The following is an 18,029-nucleotide window of genomic DNA, read 5'->3' as shown; positions in this document are numbered from 1 at the left end:
ACATCCCACCTAACCTTAAAAACTCCCATCCCTGCACCCTGCGGTGCTTCCAGCTCTGCTTTACCCTGACCTTCAGAAAGGGTTTCCAAGCATCCGCTGTGGGTCTTTTACTGCAAAGCAAACCCACGCGATCAAGGCGAGACCAGTTTGTGGGATCATTGCTTGTAGCAGGCAGTTGGTGGAGCAGCCTGGCCAAAGACCAACGGCTGAACTGGGACTTTAAAAGACCCAGGGCACCTATCAAGCAAACCAAAATTCACCATTCGAAGTGCAAACAGGCACTGAGAAAATCAAAAGCCAATTTTTCATTAAGAGTCTCGCTTACTGATCTGGTAATTCCTTGGTAGCTGCAGGCACAAAGACCTTGGACAAACTCAAGCATCTTACGAGAGACTTAATTTCAATGTTTCATTAAGAGCAAATTCTTGGCTCTGGAAAATTCCCATTAAATGTGATAGGAGTTTGTCTGAGCAGAGAGTGAGAAAACTGGACCGAAGAGCTCTGGGCACAGCCCTCTTGCGTGTCCTGGCCCCGGGAGTCACTGCACACGTCGCACGGGGCAACGTGCAGTGCTGGGCGCTGTGCTGCACGCTGCTGGGCAGGACAGCCCGACGGCCCTTCCTGCTCCTCTCCCATCCTCCCACAAATCCATCCTCAGAGCAGGGCTGCTCACCTCCTCGCGCATCTTCTTCACGGTCTCTCCTTTCTGAAACAAGAAGCAGAAATGCAGGCTATTACTAAAAACTCAAGACTTCCACCTTCAAAACAACCCCTCTGCACATGCATCTCCCCAGTACGTGGCAAAGCATAGCCAGACGTTTGGGCAGCTCGGCGATGCCCGGCCCTCCATCCCCACGCCATGGGCAGCTGAAGAGCAGCCAGAGGGCATAAGCCGTCGTAGCCCTGCTCCCCGCGTCTGTAGGACACGACAGACGAACCAGCTACGTGACTGCGGCTTCCACCTCCATTTCTATCCTTCCCATTAGGAGGGAAACCGCATGGGAAAAGCTCAGGAACTGATCAGATGTTGAGACAAGAGTGATTTTGAAGGGCAGTTATCTAGTATCTATACAGAGACCTAATATCTTTATATTCTGATATAAAGCAGGTACAACTGTGCATCTTTCCAGGGCTGGACAGGCTGATGGAAAAATAAGGTGCAAGTATATAGGAAAAGGCGTTCATGCTGCAAATCTTTGCTACCACAAACCTGCCTTTTAAAAACCCCCCAAACCCCAGTCCTGTAGAGCCAGGACTTTCCAAACCACCACGGCAAGCACCAGGGAGCAGAGCACCTCGTGAAGCTTTTCTGCTCAAGCTAAACGGTGTCCTGTGGCCTCAGAGACAAGTGCTGTAGGATTTAAGTGGGTCTGCATGACATTTTTTTAATCTCTCTTAGCAAATCTATTTGATTAAAATTTCAGGGCAGCACGATCATAAACACCTACTCGTCACCCCAGTGAAGCAGCTGGGAACGGCACTAGATAAGTTTGGTGGTGGTTTTTTTTAGGGAAATGGTCTTTGATCCCTCTGTGGGTCTCTCAACATTTCTGTCTCACAAATGCAGCAACAGGCTCACGCGCACCAAACATTTAAGGATGTTGCAGGGAAGAGGTGACTGGCATCTACCACACCACAGGCCGCAAACGGGAGAGGCAATAGCATTAAATACACATTTAAAAGTCATCCTTACCTTTCCAATGATGCTTCCAACTTCCTACAGGAAAAAAAAGCCAAACACAAAGGAACTGAGATTACCAAACGTGAAGACAATCTAGCCCAAGCCCATAATGAAGCCAAGACGTGGGGCACCCTGTCCCCAGCAGAAGGACAGGGCAGGGGCAGGCTGGAGAGGGGCCAGGAGCACCATGCCACCATGCCACCCTCCCCACTGCAGGAGGAACCCTGCTCCTGGCAGCGCGGGGCTGGCCGGACCCGGGCACAGCCGGAGCGGAGGCGAGAGGGGGAGCTGCGAGGAACCCCCCGTCGCCGGGAGCCCCTTACCTTGCCGTGCATCAGCAGCCGGATGGTGAGGGTGACGTTCAGGCCGCCTTCGGAGACCTTCGACTCCATTTCCTACCGAGGGACGGGAGACGTGCGTTAGCTGGGAGGGCAGTCCCGGCGCAGAACGAGACAGCACCGCGGCCGTATCACCTAGGGACAGAGAGGGGGAAAGGTTTTATCTCAAAACAAGCCGGTTCCTCAACATGGGATGGACCCTGCAGAGCAGAGGGCATGGGCAAGCCACAGCTGGAGCAGTTGCAGGGAGATGTCGCGGGCTGAGCACCTTAGTGGGTGCAGCTGGGGCTGGGCGCGAGCCTGGGAAACAGCCCGCGTCTCTGCCGTGGCTTCGCCACCGCCTTGATGCAAAAGCCATCGCGGGAGCACGGACCAAAGCATCTGAGGTGGCACAGCCAGAGGGCTAGCCCACGTCTGCATCAGCCGAAAAGCAGCTGCGCCTAGCGGAGCACGTGGGCAGGAGCAGGCAGTTGGTGGAGCAGCCTGGCCAAAGACCGACGGCTGAACTGGGACTTTAAGAGACCCAGGGCACCTATCGAGCAAACCAAAATTCACCATTCGAAGTGCAAACAGGCACTGAGAAAATCAAAAGGCAATTTTTCATGAAATATCAGGAAATATCTATCTGAGCCCAGGAGCACAGAGCGGGAAGGACGGAGCTGGTGTCCCTATTGCTACAGCTCTGTGTTTTCATCCTGACCCGCGAGCACCCTAGCCGGGCACTGCGTCGCAGGACCACGCCACTTCCAGCCGTTCATGCTTTGCACGTATGTAATGAACCCTCTGCAAGCTTTCCCGGTCCTGTTCCTTTCCCCTCCCATTCTCTCTCCTCCTCTGCCCTCTAGAGGGAAAAACACCACCGATATTTTGAAGGCAGGGGAGAAAAATCCCAGAACGGCAACAAATCCTTCCTTTTCTTTCCTGATGCCTCCTCAGCAGCATCTCTGTGCGAGGACCAGGCACGCGAAATGTCTCCGCAGCGTCCTGCATGGGGAGAGCGGTCTTGTCTCGGAGGGAGGTGCCAGCATCCTTCTACGTGCAACGCCAAGAGATTTTTTTTTATTTAATCCCTCAGTACATATCAGATGGGAGGTTTTTCATCCTGGTCACGAGCATCTGGCATTTTCCTTTGCTCAGGTGGGGACTTATGTGACCAAAAAATGGGAGGTAAACCAGTTCTCAAGTATTACTCTAATGCAAAGAGGCAGTTGGGATGAATAAACACACAGAAATGCACACAAATCACGGCCGGGAAATGGATTTGGTGTAAAACCTCTTCCAAGAGGTGATTATGAAACCCAAAATGGATAAAACCCGCGTGGTTAGCGGGGAGATGCTGCTCCCACCAAGCTAATAGGATACCAGCTCACGGGGAACGAGGTTTCTTACAACCTACTTGCACACGCTGATCTTGAGGCTGACGGATGTTACAAATGAAAAAAATCAAAATCCCCGCAGGAATGATAAGAACTGAAATGTGTTGAAGATGTCAAGCCAAAAGGCACTGTTAAGGGGGAGAATACTTCAGAGGAAGAAGGTGACAACATTGAGGACCAGAGTAATGGAAATGGGGTGACACACGATAGCACAAGAGGCAAGATCAGGCACTTCCAAGACTGCAGGGAAACAACGAAGGAAAATAAAGACCCGGTTGTGTTGGTTAATGCCATGCTGGTTTCTCTGCCTGGGAAGCACTGTGCTGACAAGCCCGAATGGGCAGATTCGTGGAGGTCAGCGTTGCTGGTGCCTGCACCAAAGAGGTGTCCCCGCCGCACAGGGGGACAGCCGTCCCCGGGGATGTCCCGTCCCAGGAGCAATCTAGCCGTGCCGCAGGGAAAGCGAGAAAGCCATGATGCTGCTGCAGCCACCCACGAGGCTGGTGCGTGCTGAGGCAGCGGTACAGCTCCCCTTCCCAGCACATAAGTCCTCTAACGGCAGAGCCAGAGGAAGGCGGAGGCCGTTCACAACCGGTGGTCAAGGTGTACGCACCGGCGGGGGCTCCCATGGTTTGCCAAGGCAATATTTGCAAAGCCGTCTTGCCCTGCACATCGCCCCGAGGGCTTTCTCTTGCAAGCCGCCCAACCACGGTGGCCGGGGCAGCTACAGCCCAGGGTGCCATCCCCACGGCTGGGAGCTGCCAGGCGAGTGCGGCACCCGGGGCAGGCTGGGCTCTGCCGCCAGGGCGATGGACCCCAAAGCCCAGCTGGGCGGCCAAGGGGCTCTGAACCCCGGCACATCCTTGCGGGAGAGCCAGCGGTCCCAGTGAGGCGGGTCACAACTTGACTTCTAAGGACCGGCCAAATTTGCCGTTTTGCTTTCAGCAAATGTCCTACAGAGGCGAAACGCGCTGCGGGGGGGTCTGCCATCCCCGGCTCCACATCCCTCACAGGAGCAACCCTGCATCGGGCCGTTATGTAAATGTTTCCAATTGATTGAAAAAGTGGGTCATGTGTTAGCCAAACGCTCCTGGCTTTAAGATTTATCAGCATTATTAAATTAAACACGCTTCATGCTCCAGTGAGCGGGAAAGCTACATTGGCCTTTTCTTAATCATACTAGTGAAAGGTAAGTCTTTTATAGGGGGTTCCTAATCTCGGTGGAAACACTGGGAACAATAGAGCCAAGGCATGCACCCCGGGCGCGTGCCTCCCCCCACAGCCCTCGTTCTTCACGGACAAAAGACTGGGAAAAATTATCCCCCAAACGCCATTTTGAGCATTTCGGAGCATTCCCTGCCTGGAGAGAGACCCATCTCAGAGCCTTCCTCTTCACCGTCCTCTTCTGCCCAGCTCACGGCAGCTCTGAAATGGCTTCTTTGTCCATCTACTTGAAAGCCCTGAGGACACCATTACATCCAGTCCAGCGGATAGAGCAGATCCAGAGCCCGACTCCAACCCAGTGCAAAGTGGGTGCAGGCTGCAGAGGTCAAAGACGCCACGTTAGGAGACAGAAGCGTCGAGTTTGGCCCCGAAATGGAAGTTGTGCAGCAAGCCAAGCTGCCGAGCATCGTGCCTGGACAACCGCAGGAGGAGGACAACCACAGAAGGAGGACCGGAGCAGCATCCTCCCACGCGTGGCCATCATGGGGAGCAGCCAAATGTCTTTGGACCGCAGTGAGGGGAGTTCTGCAGAGTGGGGAGCGCGGTGCCCAGGGCTCGGTACCCCAAAACAGCTGGGGAACATCTTTCCAAAGGAGGATCCTGTTGCAGAGTAAATAAACCTGCTGCCTGCTGGGAGAATGCTCGGAGGAGGTATCATCGGTACTCAGAGCAATTTGGTTTTTCCTTCTTCCTTGGTTTTGAGATTAAATATATTAAATTCCGAGAAAATTCCTTAATCTATCGGGAATTCCCTGTGTCTGAAAAAGAAGCTCAGGCACCAGTGACCAAGGAGAAGAAGGAGAAGAGGAAGGAAAATGGAAACCCAGAACAGCAGAAAGACTCCTGTTCCCCACATGCAAACACGCACACTCTGATTTTTCTCCTTTCCAGTTTTTTAGAGGTTGGAGCAATTGCCTAAGCTGATGCTCTTGCCTTTACGCTTGCTGATACCTCACAAATACTGACACTCTCCTAAAATTTGAGCAAAATCTTCTCATTAGGGGAATTCTGAACACTGTGTATTAAATTAATTTAATACCGTGATCATCTCCCAGATGGGAGACGGCACGTGAATAGGGGGAGACCAACCTCTGGGCTGGACTCAGCTCTCCAGCCTGGATTCTAAATGGGCAGCGGAAAAGCAGATGTTGGGATCCTGCAGCCCCCTCCGGACCCGGGAGAGCAGTGGCTCGGGCAGAGCCAGTGTCGCTGCAGGGACCGGGAGACACGGCTGGCTCCGAATTGCCGATGCCAGCCCTCCTCCTCCTCCCATGCACCCACTCGGGCTCCCCGGGCACGTTAGCCACGCACGAGCGAGTCCTGTGGCGCAGCTCCAGCAAACGCTGCCTACGCCTGCTCTGCAAATGCCCCGCGGAGAGCCGAGGCATCTGCTGCCGGTACTGGGGGGGGCAGCTCCCCAGAGATGGTCCCCGCCGCCCCGGGACTTGGCAGCAGCCGCCAGCGTTTTGGAGAAGGTGGTTGAGGGTCTCATAAACGAGCACCATCACAAAATTGCTCCTCTTGCTTCGGCGCTAGCATTGCTACTGCCTGCAGACCCCAGCTACAGGGGGAGGGTCTCTCCTATCTGCACTAACGTCACCCTGGTGCCTCTGGGATGGACGGTCCTGCCAGAAGGTAGACGCACAATGCAGTTTCTTTGGTAGATCTCGTCACGGAATACTCTCATAAGCATTACGGAGATCAAATTTCATGGCTTTATCTAGGTATTTGTTTTGATGGACAGCAATGTTTTGTTGAAGCTGTCCAAAAACAAACAGAGAGGACAACTCAGCACAAAAGCATCCCACAACCCGCCCCCTCCCTGAAAGGTTTGGATGGAAAGTTCACAGGCACTGCCAAGCAAACTCGAAAAAGAAAGTGTCTGGCACCCCCCTTGTCCATCACACGGCCTTTACAAAAATCACACTTTCTTGACAGGTTTGGTCAGTGAAGGCTGATACACTCCAACATCTTGTAGTCTTGTTGACCGAGAGCCCTTGCCGACCTGTGCAGGTGAAGAGCAGGGTGGCCAGGGCACCGGTTTGTCCAGGGACGCTGTGCCGCCTGCCCAGAGGACCAGCCCCGAGCATCTTGGAGGTTGCTCAATGGCAATGCCACCCTGAAACACATCCAAGACGCTTCCCAGGCTCTTTGGTGTTTCAGGAGCCCCACCAGCAGAAAGCCAGGTGTTAGAGGACCACAAAGCTCCAGTGTCCTTCAGCACGCTGCAACGTGCTATGGCACGGCCCAGATTTCCAGTGTGGTTGGCAGATTTTCATGTTGGGGATTAACATCTTGGCCAGAAAGTCCATCACTCAAGACAATGTTTTCCACTGCGAGGGAGATGTTTAAACATCTCTGACCCCTCAATACCTCCTTCACAAAAACTCAGGCCAGCATTTTCTGACCCTTGGAAACTGAAAGATGTGATAAATGTAGAGAAAAGCTGGGGAAACCAGGAAAGAAGCTGCTTTTCTGACATTTTAGGCTTTCTAGCTTGCTTTCCCAAGGAGCACTGCCTGCCCACCCGCGTAAGCAGGAGCTCACTCATCTCCCGGCAGCTTGATCCTGCCATTAAGACCTAATCCGGCGATTTTCAGCGTTGCGTTTTAGCGGCTGGGAAGCACCGCGGTGCAGCCAGCTCAGGATTATGACGACAACACAGTCTGGCCAGGTCAGGACAGGGGTGGAAGGAGTGGGAAGAAAAAAACCCAAAGTCAAGCATTCCTTTAAACCCAGGCTCTGAATGGAAACGCATCAGCCACCGGCAGACTTCAGCTGTCAGAAGATGAAGGTGTGAGAGGACAGTAGCACCATCTACATGAGTGACACCAAACGCTGTTTTGCAATAAAGCTGCATTTCCAGCTGCTGCCATTTTCCACAAACTGTAGTCATTTTGGTTGACCTTTCTTCTGCTCACTCTCCAGCTCCAGTGGAAATTTTTTAGAAATCTCAAACCAAAAAAAAACCAACCCCCCCAAAAAAGAAAGAAAAAAGAAAAAAAGATGCCTCCATGCTGCCCTGGTACATCAGCCAGCAGTGTATCCCTGCTTCTCGCCTGCCCTTGATTTTTCCAAGCTTTACGGGAGACAAATATCCCTGCTCTTGCCCTCACAGCAGGCATCTCTGGAGGCTTCGTTCTTGGTCACCTGCTCCCACTCCCCTGCTCTCCTCTGGGTGAGATGTCTCCGCTCACGGCCCAAGATGTCACTCGTTGGCTCCTGATGACCAGTTATAACCCACCTTCCCCTCCTCACCTGTGTGCCCCAGAGGGCTCTTCCAGTCTCGCCCACCTCTACGCCAGTTACCCCAATTACTATTGCAGGGGTGCAAATGCACCTTCCTCAGGACTCTCTGCTCCCTCCTTTCCCCTCTGTGCTCCCGTGGCTCTTCTGCCTACAAATTCAGTGCCAGGACCACCAGAACAACCTCCTGCTGCCTCGCTTGCTACCTCCATGCTTCAGGTGGTCTTCTAATGCCTGTTTCTCCCACCAACCTCTTTGCTGGCTGCAACTCTTGGGAGCTCTTCTCTATTTCTAAACAATCATTTCCTACCACCCTTCATGTCAACATGGCTTTCTGCCTGGATCCTTTGCCCTCTAGAGACCAGGGCTGTTTTTTTACACTGGGTGGCCCTCCAGGCAGAGATATTGGCTCTGGATATTGGTATTAGCCAGAGTTCAGAAGCAACTGGTACGATGGCCCATAGCTCCAGCCCTGTCACACCACGGTGGGCTCAGCCGCATCGCAGCCAAATGCACACCTCTGCTCTCACACCAGCCCGAAGCTGTGCTCAGCTTGCTCTCCCCTCCAGGGAATTCCCTGCTGCTTTCCTGGGTTTCTACTTCATCTGGTGCACCCACAAGCTGGATTCTAGATGTGAGGCAGAAATCCTTCCCTGTGAGGGTGGTGAGGCCCTGGCACAGGGTGCCCAGAGAAGCTGTGGCTGCCCCTGGCTCCCTGGCAGGGTTCAAGGCCAGGTTGGATGGGGCTTTGGGCAACCTGGGCTAGTGGAGGGTGTCCCTGCCCATGGCAGGGGGTGGCACTGGATGGGCTGTGAGGTCCCTTCCACCCAAACCAGCCTGGGATTCTGTGATTCTAGGATTCTATGACATCAGGCTGTGCATCCCGCTTTGGGTGTCAACTGTAGCAGCTTCATTTGCCTTTGCTGAACCCACCTTACATTTGTAGGTTTTCAGTGGGGTTTCACACATTTCAGAGTGATTTCTGAGCTGATCGATAAACCAAGAGGAATAGAAACACAGCACCACATACCCCCGGCACGGACCTGTCCCAGAGGGCGAGGAAAGCTGGCAAGTCTCTACAACGAAGAGTAGAACAACCCCCTGGCTCCAGCCCGTGGACACCATAAACCCAGGGAGGGATGTCCGGTAAGAGTCCCTGCTCACCCGCTGAGCACCATGCGGTTCATCACAACCTACCGCACCGCAGCAGTTAACCAAGACCAGCCGCAGCCGCCCACAGAAGTGCAACCCTGGCACGGCTGGTGCACGGATGCACAATCACGCGTGAAATCAGAATCGGGCCCCATGTGTCAGATGGTGTTAGCCTCCACCGTTGCTACGGCAAGCCCAGTCTGAGGAGAACGACTGGTTTTGTCGCAATGGTGGTGCCATTATTGCAATCTTTTGTGTGAAGCACAAAGACCGATGAAGGTCTTGCACGCAATAAATTCATCCCACGCGTCGGGCCAGCAGGACGACAGCACCTACCTCTTGCCCCAATACATCTGCAGGAGACGTAAAACTTGGGAGGTGTATGCTAATTACCAGGTTTAGGGGAAATTTAGGAAGCTGTACCTGAGGTACATATCTGTGGAGATCTATAGGATGCAGAATTTCCATTCATTCACATGAGCTGGTGCCGTGTTGCAAGCAGAGGCTGGGCACACAACAGAGAGGGAAATTCAATTTGGTGCAGCCCAGAAAACCCTTCTGAGCTGGTTTCAGGGCTCATTGATTGTGGGACCTTGAGCAAAATCAGTGAGTTGAACCTGTTAAACCACTGTCTTGACAAGCCAAGATAACACTGCTTGGAATAATAATGGTTCTTTGTTGAATTTTTTAAATTTTGTAATGAATTAAAGCTGCTTTTGGAAGGCTGGGGTGAGCGGGTGGGTGGGTACTTTAATTCAGCCACTTCCAATTCACCCTGTTAGTCACTTTTGGAGCAATTTGCCAATAAAAACAGTATTTTCAGCGAACGTCAAACCACTTAAGAACATCAGAAATTTTGCCCCACGGGGTGATGAGGGCCAATGCTCCCTGCACTGCTCCGTTGGGTCCATTACAACCCAGTGACCAAGAGCATCCTCAGATGTCCATGAGCCTTTAGCAAGTGCCGGGTGGACTCAAGACTCTGCGTGCTGAGAAAAATAACATTTCCTGGGATAATAAGGTCCCTCTGTCTCCTTGATCACAGCTTTTTTCTCTATCAGCAGATTAAAGAACAGATTAAAACCATCCATTAAAGTGTTTTCTGGAAATACTGGCTGTCCCTCCGTGCCCAGTCCAACTCTTTGGAGAGGCTGGGAGCGAGTGCCCTGGAGGAGCTGCTGATGGACCAGCAAGGACCAAGCGTTGGCTCGGTCCCTGCTCAGTGCAGGTGGCCTGGTCGCCCCTGGAAGGCAGAGCGCTGCATTGCACCCCCAGCCTGCACCCTGCCGCAGGGCTCAGCGCTGCAGAGACAGAAACAAATCCCAAGGCTTTCACGAATTAGCTGAAACGGCACCGCCTGGCACTGCGGACGCCGGGAAGATGACTACCCCCATGCCACGCTCCCCGTCTGTGCGGTGGGACACACGAAACAGCACCGGCAGCGCCGCAGAGGGTGGCTGGACTGAGCTGCTGGGGAATAAACTCGTGTGACGTGCAGGGAGCCAGGGCAGCTCACCCAGCAGTTCTGCAGGCACCGGCAACGAACACCCCTGGGATGAGCCTTCACGGAGCGGGGAAATGCCCCAACGGGCTGTCCATACTTGTCCTACCGGGCATTGTCCTGAAAGAGCCAGGGAAGCTTGTGGCATATGAAACCATTTGAAGATGGCTGGGAAATGGTCTAACCCCCCCCAAAACATTTATCAGCAGCGCTCCCGTTAAACTGCCAAGTGATGACCCGAGTTGGGGAAGCCAATATACGGGAGAGCAGAGAAAGAAGCCAAAACTGCTTGGCAAAAGGGAGAAAATAAGTGACAGTTCAGCAAGGCTGAAGGGGATGCGGCCAGAACAGCTGACGCAAACTAGCCAAAGGGATATGCCACACCATATGACATCATGCTTTGGATATAAAGGGAGAGCTGGCCGGGGATGGCTGGGCATCGGGCTCCAGGCGGTGAGCAAACTGCATGGTGTATCACCCGCTTTGTATGTTCTTTTATTAGTATTGTTGCTGTTATTTTGCTCTTCCTTTGCTGTCCTATTAAACTATCCTTATCCCAACTCATGAGTTTTACCTTTTTCTTCTGATTCTCCTCCCCATCCCACCGGCGGGGGGAGGAGTGAGCGAGCGGCCCCGTGGTGCTCAGCTGCCGGCTGGGGCTGAGCCATACCAAAGGCAAAGTACTGAGCTTGGCTGTGTGCAATTAAGTGCACAGAAACAGAGGAAGAGCTCCCCATCCACCCAAAGAGGGCTGGGAGCAACAACTGAACCTGCAGTTTCAGGATCTGCAGAAGGAGACCGAGAATGACACGGTGGGTCTTCACCGGAGATCTGGCGAGCAGAGAGCAACCCCAGATCCCTGGAGCCAGCAAACACGGCCCAGGGGAAGGGCTGGAGGAACCAAGGGCTGCAGGATGTGGGGGGAGACAGGGCAATGGTCTTGAGTGAGGGGCTTCACTGCAGTGAAGAAGATCCAGGTCAGGCGCTGGACAAGAGCTTCCCCAGAGCCGTGTGCTGCCAGTGACAATGTCATTCTGCCAGTCACGGTTGTTTAAATCTTACAAATATTTGCACATTTGCGAGTAAAGCTCATCTCTGTTGGACAACTGCACTTATAACCTTGACATTGTGCTATGCCCAAGGTCAGTCATGCTTCAGGCATGCTCCCTATTTAGCCTCTTTTTTCCCCAGCCAGAGGCTAAGGAACAGGAGCCAGGAGATGCCGCCTCGCACCAGGAGATGCCCTGACAGATGCCCCGGGGATGCTCTGCCGGGGCCGTGCATCACATCCGAAGGACCCGTGTCTTGCCCAAAGGATGCCAGCGCAGCCTGCGTCGGAAACCTTCTGGAGATGGAGGGGTGAGACAATCAGATAGCAGTCCCCCATGTGCCAGTTTTTTCACGCCATTTTTCAGGGAAAGGACTAAGGACACCCAAAAAAGGGTGCTCATGGCCATAGGTCCGTACCATAAAGGAGGAGAGACCACGGGGAGCTGTGTGGTTCTCAGAGGACAAGCGGCTTGTCCTCCAGCAGCCTGGAAATGAGGGCACAGCTCTGCAAAGAGCTCCAGCCACACTCCTGGCTTTCTTTTAACTGGGGAGGGGGGGCTGCAGAGAGGAGAGCACCTCCAAGGCCTCGGGAAAGCAGAAACCAACAGGCACGTTTATCCTGCTGCCGTGCCAGCGTCGGCACAGCCTTACCCACAGCCTGGAGGGGGTCACTCGGTCCTCACCCAAAAGAGCTGAACAGACTTCACCAGCACAAGACTTTTGCCTGTGCTGTTTGTGTGCCACTGCTGCGCAGACGCGTGCGTGGCTGCAACACCCGCAGAGCGGGCACCGACCCCACCACCACTATTCTTCTCGATCCAGCCAGCAGGGACGTGTGCTCCTGTCCCCTAACCCCTCTCCCCACCTTGGCCCGTCGTGCTGCACCCCCTTTGGGGCATCCCAGAGAGCTGGGGCCGGGGGGGCAGCTGCTTCCAGTGCATCCTCCAAAACAGATGAGGACGCAGCCAGGAGCATCTCCTCGTGGCTTGGAGCAGCAGGCATCCCACGGCCCCCCATCCACGCCCCCCCCCCCCCATTCCCCTCCACCAGAGCCTGCTGACTACCCTGGCTTTAATCCCGCAGGCAGCATCATCCCAACAATTTCCCTCCGTTTTCAATCTACTGATCTGGGGGGAGTCCACAAATCCCTTCATCCCGAGAGCGAAGCAATCTACTGCCTCATCCCATCCCATCTCCATTTCTCTCTCTAATCCCTGGAAACAGGGATGGGGCTGCCCTGGAGGGGTCTGTCCAGGCACCGGCGGACAGACAGACAGACTGACCCAGAGCACATGGGGGCAAACAGGAGGTGCCAGGTCAGGATGGGCAAGGTCTCTACAAAAACCAACTGATTTAGCTGATGGTTTATTTAATTAAAAATAAAAAAAAAAAAAGAAAAGTAGATGGCAGCCCAATGCCAGGCTGTGCGGGATGAAAGATGAGGGGTTCGGGGCTACTCTCGTGAATGCCACTGAATTTCTCAAAGCACCTGGGGCAGGTCCTAGCCTCTCCTGACCCAGGGACGGGGGAACAGGCAGGTCTTCCCGTTTCTGCAGCCCCAGGCTGGGGACATAAGGCACAGACTGGGTACAGCATCATTCTGCTGGTCCCCTCCACATTTAGGAAAATGTGTGGGGACCAAGCGAGACTGAGGCGGGGAGGCACGACCAGCCTGGCCCCCCTCAATCCCAGCTCCTCCAGGTTCAGGGCTAGGTCCAGTGCTCTGCTTGTGCCTCCACCAGCCTAAACCCGTGACTTTCACTCCAGCCAGAGATGCTCTTTGGGAATGGGAGGCTGATGGGAGATGTGGGAAGGGAGACCCTCGGGGTCTCTCCCTGCCCGGGAGAAGCAACTCGGCATCGTTCGGTCAGGACCGAGCGGATGGGCTGGGATGCAGCACTAACCCCATCCTTCCTTTTTCAAGCATCCGTTTGCACAGGGCTGGGGAAGACGGTGGTGAGTCCACGCTCAGTGACCACCACAGGGCCACATCCTGCCTGGTGCTGCCCCCAGCCAAAAGCACTGTGAGGAAGGAGGACGCAGGGGTGGCGTGTGACAAACCTGTCCGGCAGCCATGCCAGCGGTGGAGCCAGGCTGCGCGGCCCCCGTCCTGCGCTCAGCAGTGGCGGCTCTGCCAGGGTTCGGCCAGCGAGGAGGAGGAGGAGGAGGACGGGGGCCCTCGGCGGCTGGGGGTGGATCGCTGCCGTGCCGCACTCAGACCCTGACAGCAGGCTCCAAAACTGTCACTCCTGATCTGTTTTCACTTCAGCTAAACCTCAACCCCGATTAAAATCAAGGAGAGCCGCCTTCTCCTCTATCCTTCTCCCCGTGGTAGGTCCTCTGTAACCTCGGGTCTAAACACTGAGCAAAATGCACCAGCAAGGGAATCGGTGAATTTGCTTGGCTGGGAACTGGGGTTGCTGGGGAAGGGGCCACGACCACCCCATCCCCAAACCTGGCCCTGGCCACAAGGGCATGGCCACTGCAGCGGTTCCATCCCATCCCCGCGGGGCTGCGGGTCTCCACCGAAATCCAGGGCGGGATGCACCACTGACACCCTGAGATGCCTCCGCCGCGGGCGGATGGTACCCCGGCAGCTCCAGCGGACGGTGCGTCCGTGGGGTGGAGCGGGCGCAGTGTCGGCGGGGTGTCCTGCGCTGGCACCCGCTGCACGCTACCAGCTCATTTGGCAAAGCCTGAATAAAATAAAGACGTTAAACCAGATATACGTGTGTGCGCAATCACAGCACCAGGACGGATGCTGAAAAAAAACCCCTCGCTAACAGGGATACAGGAACAGGGGGTCCACGCCAGACACGCCACCCCGTGCAGCACGTCCCGGGCTGGGAAAGCATCCTCTGCTTTGCCAAAAGCAGGCACGTCACTTCGCTATGGATCGGAGCCGAAGCCGGTGGGATGGAGCTTGTCCCCGTGTGCTGGGCATGAGCCCCGCTGCTGCGGGGAGCCGTGCCGGCCAGCGCCATGCCACCAGCAAGGAGCCCGCTCCCCTCGCCGCACAGACAGTGCCCGTTTCCGAGCGGGTATGCGACTTGGAGGGGAAAAATAATAATCATCGCCTGAGAAAAGCGGTCCCGGGACCACCAACCCATGGAGGGTATCAAGAGCATCGTTGGCAGTCACCCAGAAGAGCATCCTGCAAGGTGGCGAGCATCTCCCCATGCCCGGGACCCCTCCGCTTCCACCTCAAATCGGTGCTGGCCACCGCGGAGGTGCTTCGCTAGGTCCGTTCTGCACAACCCACGCCACCAATTCTGACAGCATTCGTATTTTCTGACCCTTTGCACTAAAATCCCACAGCTTCTCCGATGCATTTTGAAGGCAGAATTTGCACCTATTGCAATATGAACATTGAAATCGCTTAAAAAGGTTTTTTTTCCCTCTTGGTCTTCATCAGTAGCCTTTTTTTCCCCATCCCAAAATGATTGGTTTTCTTCCGAAAGAAATGTCCTCTTAATTCAGCAAGATTAAAAGAACGTTTTTTACAGTTATTTCTCAGGAAGAAAGAATTTAAAATTTGGGTTTGTATCCGAGAATACAAAACACATTTGTATAAATTAATCCACAAAAGAGGGGGAAACTCTGAGATTAAAAGCTTCAGAAATATTACTGAATTATTTTGGAATTCTATATTAAAAGCAAAACCCCAGATATTAGGAAAAACTGCCATTTCTCAGGGTTTGGTTTCTGTATCAAAATGCAGGCAAGCATCTGTCTTTGCATCTGTCAAAACAAAGGTCAATCATTTTATGGAAACTTAAACACAACGCCCTTCATCCACTGTTTCTGGTTTATTTTTAATCTGGACGTGACTTCCGACTAATAGAATAAGATTTTCTAATATGGTTCACATTAAAATTACATTATCCCAGAAAACTCAGGTTACAAGAAAAATACATCCAAGAACATTTTCCCTTTATAATAAGGAGATGATATTTTGGCATTGATTTCAACAGCATTTAAGTCCTCCGTAACCTTCGCAACTAATATTTCGCTTTTCTACTTATAAAAGCAATGGTGCAACCAAAGAAAATGCAACAGAAAACACGACGATATCAGAAAGGATTTAGCCACCCTGAGTAAACAGGGTATCTGAAGGTAAATTGGAAAGAAAACAAAGTGAGCCTCGTAATAAAAGGTATTTCTCTCTACAAATCAAATTTCCCCAGCATCAGGGAAAAAAAATTCATGGAAATAGAACCAAAAGGTAAAAATTAAATCAAACAGGGTCGGGGGTTTAATTCAGTTGCCAGACCAAGACGTGATCAACATCTATGTTATTTTAGTATTAATTTCTTTAAGGGAATTTGATTTGTGCAGTTCCCATATACATAAACAACACTGCCCAAAGCCTGCACTGTAAATCACGCAAATTAGGAATGGCTCAATATTCTGGTTAACGCAGAGACGGACGCTGCCCTACCCAGAGATACGATCTTTAGCATTAGCCGCAAGACGGATAAAACTGAATTTTAGCAAAATAAAGCACCACACTACAACAGAGAACGACAATTTTACTGAACAATTTTGCAAAAATATTTTGCAGGACAATTTTGCAATTTTTTTGCAAAATATTTTATAGGAGTGACTTGAGGAACAGCCGTTAACTCAAGCTAACCCCTTGCTCATGCACTTAATTCTCCCATAATCCCACCACCCTCCGACGCAGACTTAAATTTCCTCTACAAGAGATTCACTTAAGACGGCTCTTAAGCATTCAAAGCTCTTTTAACCCATACTGGAGCCCCAAACCCGACTCATTTCATGATTCTTCCCTGATTTTCACCCTCAGGAAAAGTTGCACGCGGCAGGTGGTCTTCCACCACCACAAGATTTTAAATCTCCTTACCTTCCCCAAAGAGCCTCTTTAAGTGCCGATTTGGCGTGAGGGGGGTCCGGACAGATGGCCAGTCTTTTCACGTTTGGAAAGGATGAAAAATGCTACGGGGGGGAAAAAAAAAATCCCAGTGATTTTTTTCTGCCGTACGGCGCAGAGGGCTCAGAACCTCATTGGCCATGGGAAAGCCACCACGTGGCATGGGATGAAGAGCACGTGACCCGTTTTCTCCCAAATCCCTCGGTTTGCTGGAAAGGGGGATGCACCCAACGCTGATGTTCTTGTCATTTCAGTGGGCTGCTTTGATTTTTTTTTTCCTTTTTGATTTTTTTAAAGGCCACTGAGCAAATCAGGTTGCCTCAAGGCGATGAAGGCGAACCAGCCAATGCTTTCAACATGAAGGAGAAAGGAGCTCGGGTACGAGATGAGCACTGGGGTCCTGCCCGTGTGAATGGGGAAATTTGGAGATGCTTTACCAGGGTACCGGCAGAGTGGTGCCTGCTCACCCGCTCCGGGAACGGAGCCTCCGGGAGGGAGAGGAGGGCGTACAGCAGCACACATTTGGCTGCTGGTGGTGGGCTGTGCTCCACCATCCACCTCAGAGGCAGGCAGCAGCGGAGGGAAGGACCAGGCTGGAACCCTGCCTGCAGACCCCAGCGCTCATCCCTGAGCCTCGGGGGGAAGGGGATGTGTTACTAACTGCTCCATCACTAAAAAAAGATTATCTCATGCCCCCACATTGCTCCTGACCCACCCCCAAGGATGATCCCGTCCACCGCCGCCCTCCCACCTAATGCACGGTGGTTGCACCAACCAACTGCTCCAAGAGACGACAAGTCTCCTGCTCTGGAGGCAGAGGGTCCGCTGAAACAGCTTTCTTGGAAGAAGGACCAAGCGCAGCGGAGGGAGCATGGGCATCGCCCACTCCACTGCCCCACTGCCACGCCAGGCTCAAAGGGCGTTGAGTTCGAAGTGTCCCCCCCACAGACACTCGCCCAACCTAAAATGCAGCACGATGCTGGGGACGTTCTGCCCCAGAAGGGTCCCCGAGGCCCCGTGGAGCAAGGCAAGCGAAGCCACAGCTCCCAGCACGGACTGGTTTTGGCTGATGCTGGGGGTCCCTCCTGCCCCAGCTCTGTGCTTGCAGCAGCTCTGAGCCACCACATCCCAGCCAGCCGTGGTCCACAGGCCAAGCAGCTCCTGGCCGTCCCTCAGTCACCGCAGGTACCAGCCATCAGTGTCAGGACACTCAGTTTTGGGGGAGGGAAAAGGACTTTTTGGAGCCCAAGACCTGCTCTTGTTTTTCCTATCAAAGCTCAAGCTCAGAGGTCGCGCCACTCGGAAGCTGCATTTTTCTGGCAACGCGAGTCTCCACCTCGGCCGTGCCATCCTGTCGTGCCAGCGATACGCCTGTTCATCGCCCCTGCCAACAGAAAGTCCCGGGTGAACCTACCGCCAGCATCTGCCCTTGAATTTCAGTGACGTTACTTCTGCAGAGCAGCTGCCCCCAGCCACCCTATCACCCAAGGGCTCGAGCCCTTCTTATCTACGGGTAACACCTAAGGCTCCTCCAGCAACCAGCTGAGTTGGGCTCTGGGGAGAAAGC

General features: G+C 53.4%; 1 protein-coding gene across 1 annotated transcript in view; it reads right to left on the bottom strand.

Annotated features, from left to right (window-relative positions):
• Positions 1–18,029, bottom strand: part of PCBP3 (poly(rC) binding protein 3) — a 55,296-nt gene that overhangs the window by 20,750 nt on the left and 16,517 nt on the right. Inside the window, exons 5-7 of the mRNA XM_054829911.1 lie at positions 2,005–2,076; positions 1,694–1,717; positions 674–706 (exon numbers count right to left, since the gene is read on the bottom strand). Of these exons, the coding sequence (XP_054685886.1) occupies positions 674–706; positions 1,694–1,717; positions 2,005–2,076 (129 nt within the window). The remainder of the gene's footprint in view (positions 1–673; positions 707–1,693; positions 1,718–2,004; positions 2,077–18,029) is intronic.

Source organism: Grus americana, chromosome 6 (assembly GCF_028858705.1).
Source record: "Grus americana isolate bGruAme1 chromosome 6, bGruAme1.mat, whole genome shotgun sequence".
Lineage (NCBI taxonomy): Eukaryota > Metazoa > Chordata > Aves > Gruiformes > Gruidae > Grus > Grus americana.
The sequence above is the reverse complement of the archived record's forward strand: the minus strand, read 5'-3'. Positions and strand labels throughout refer to the sequence as shown.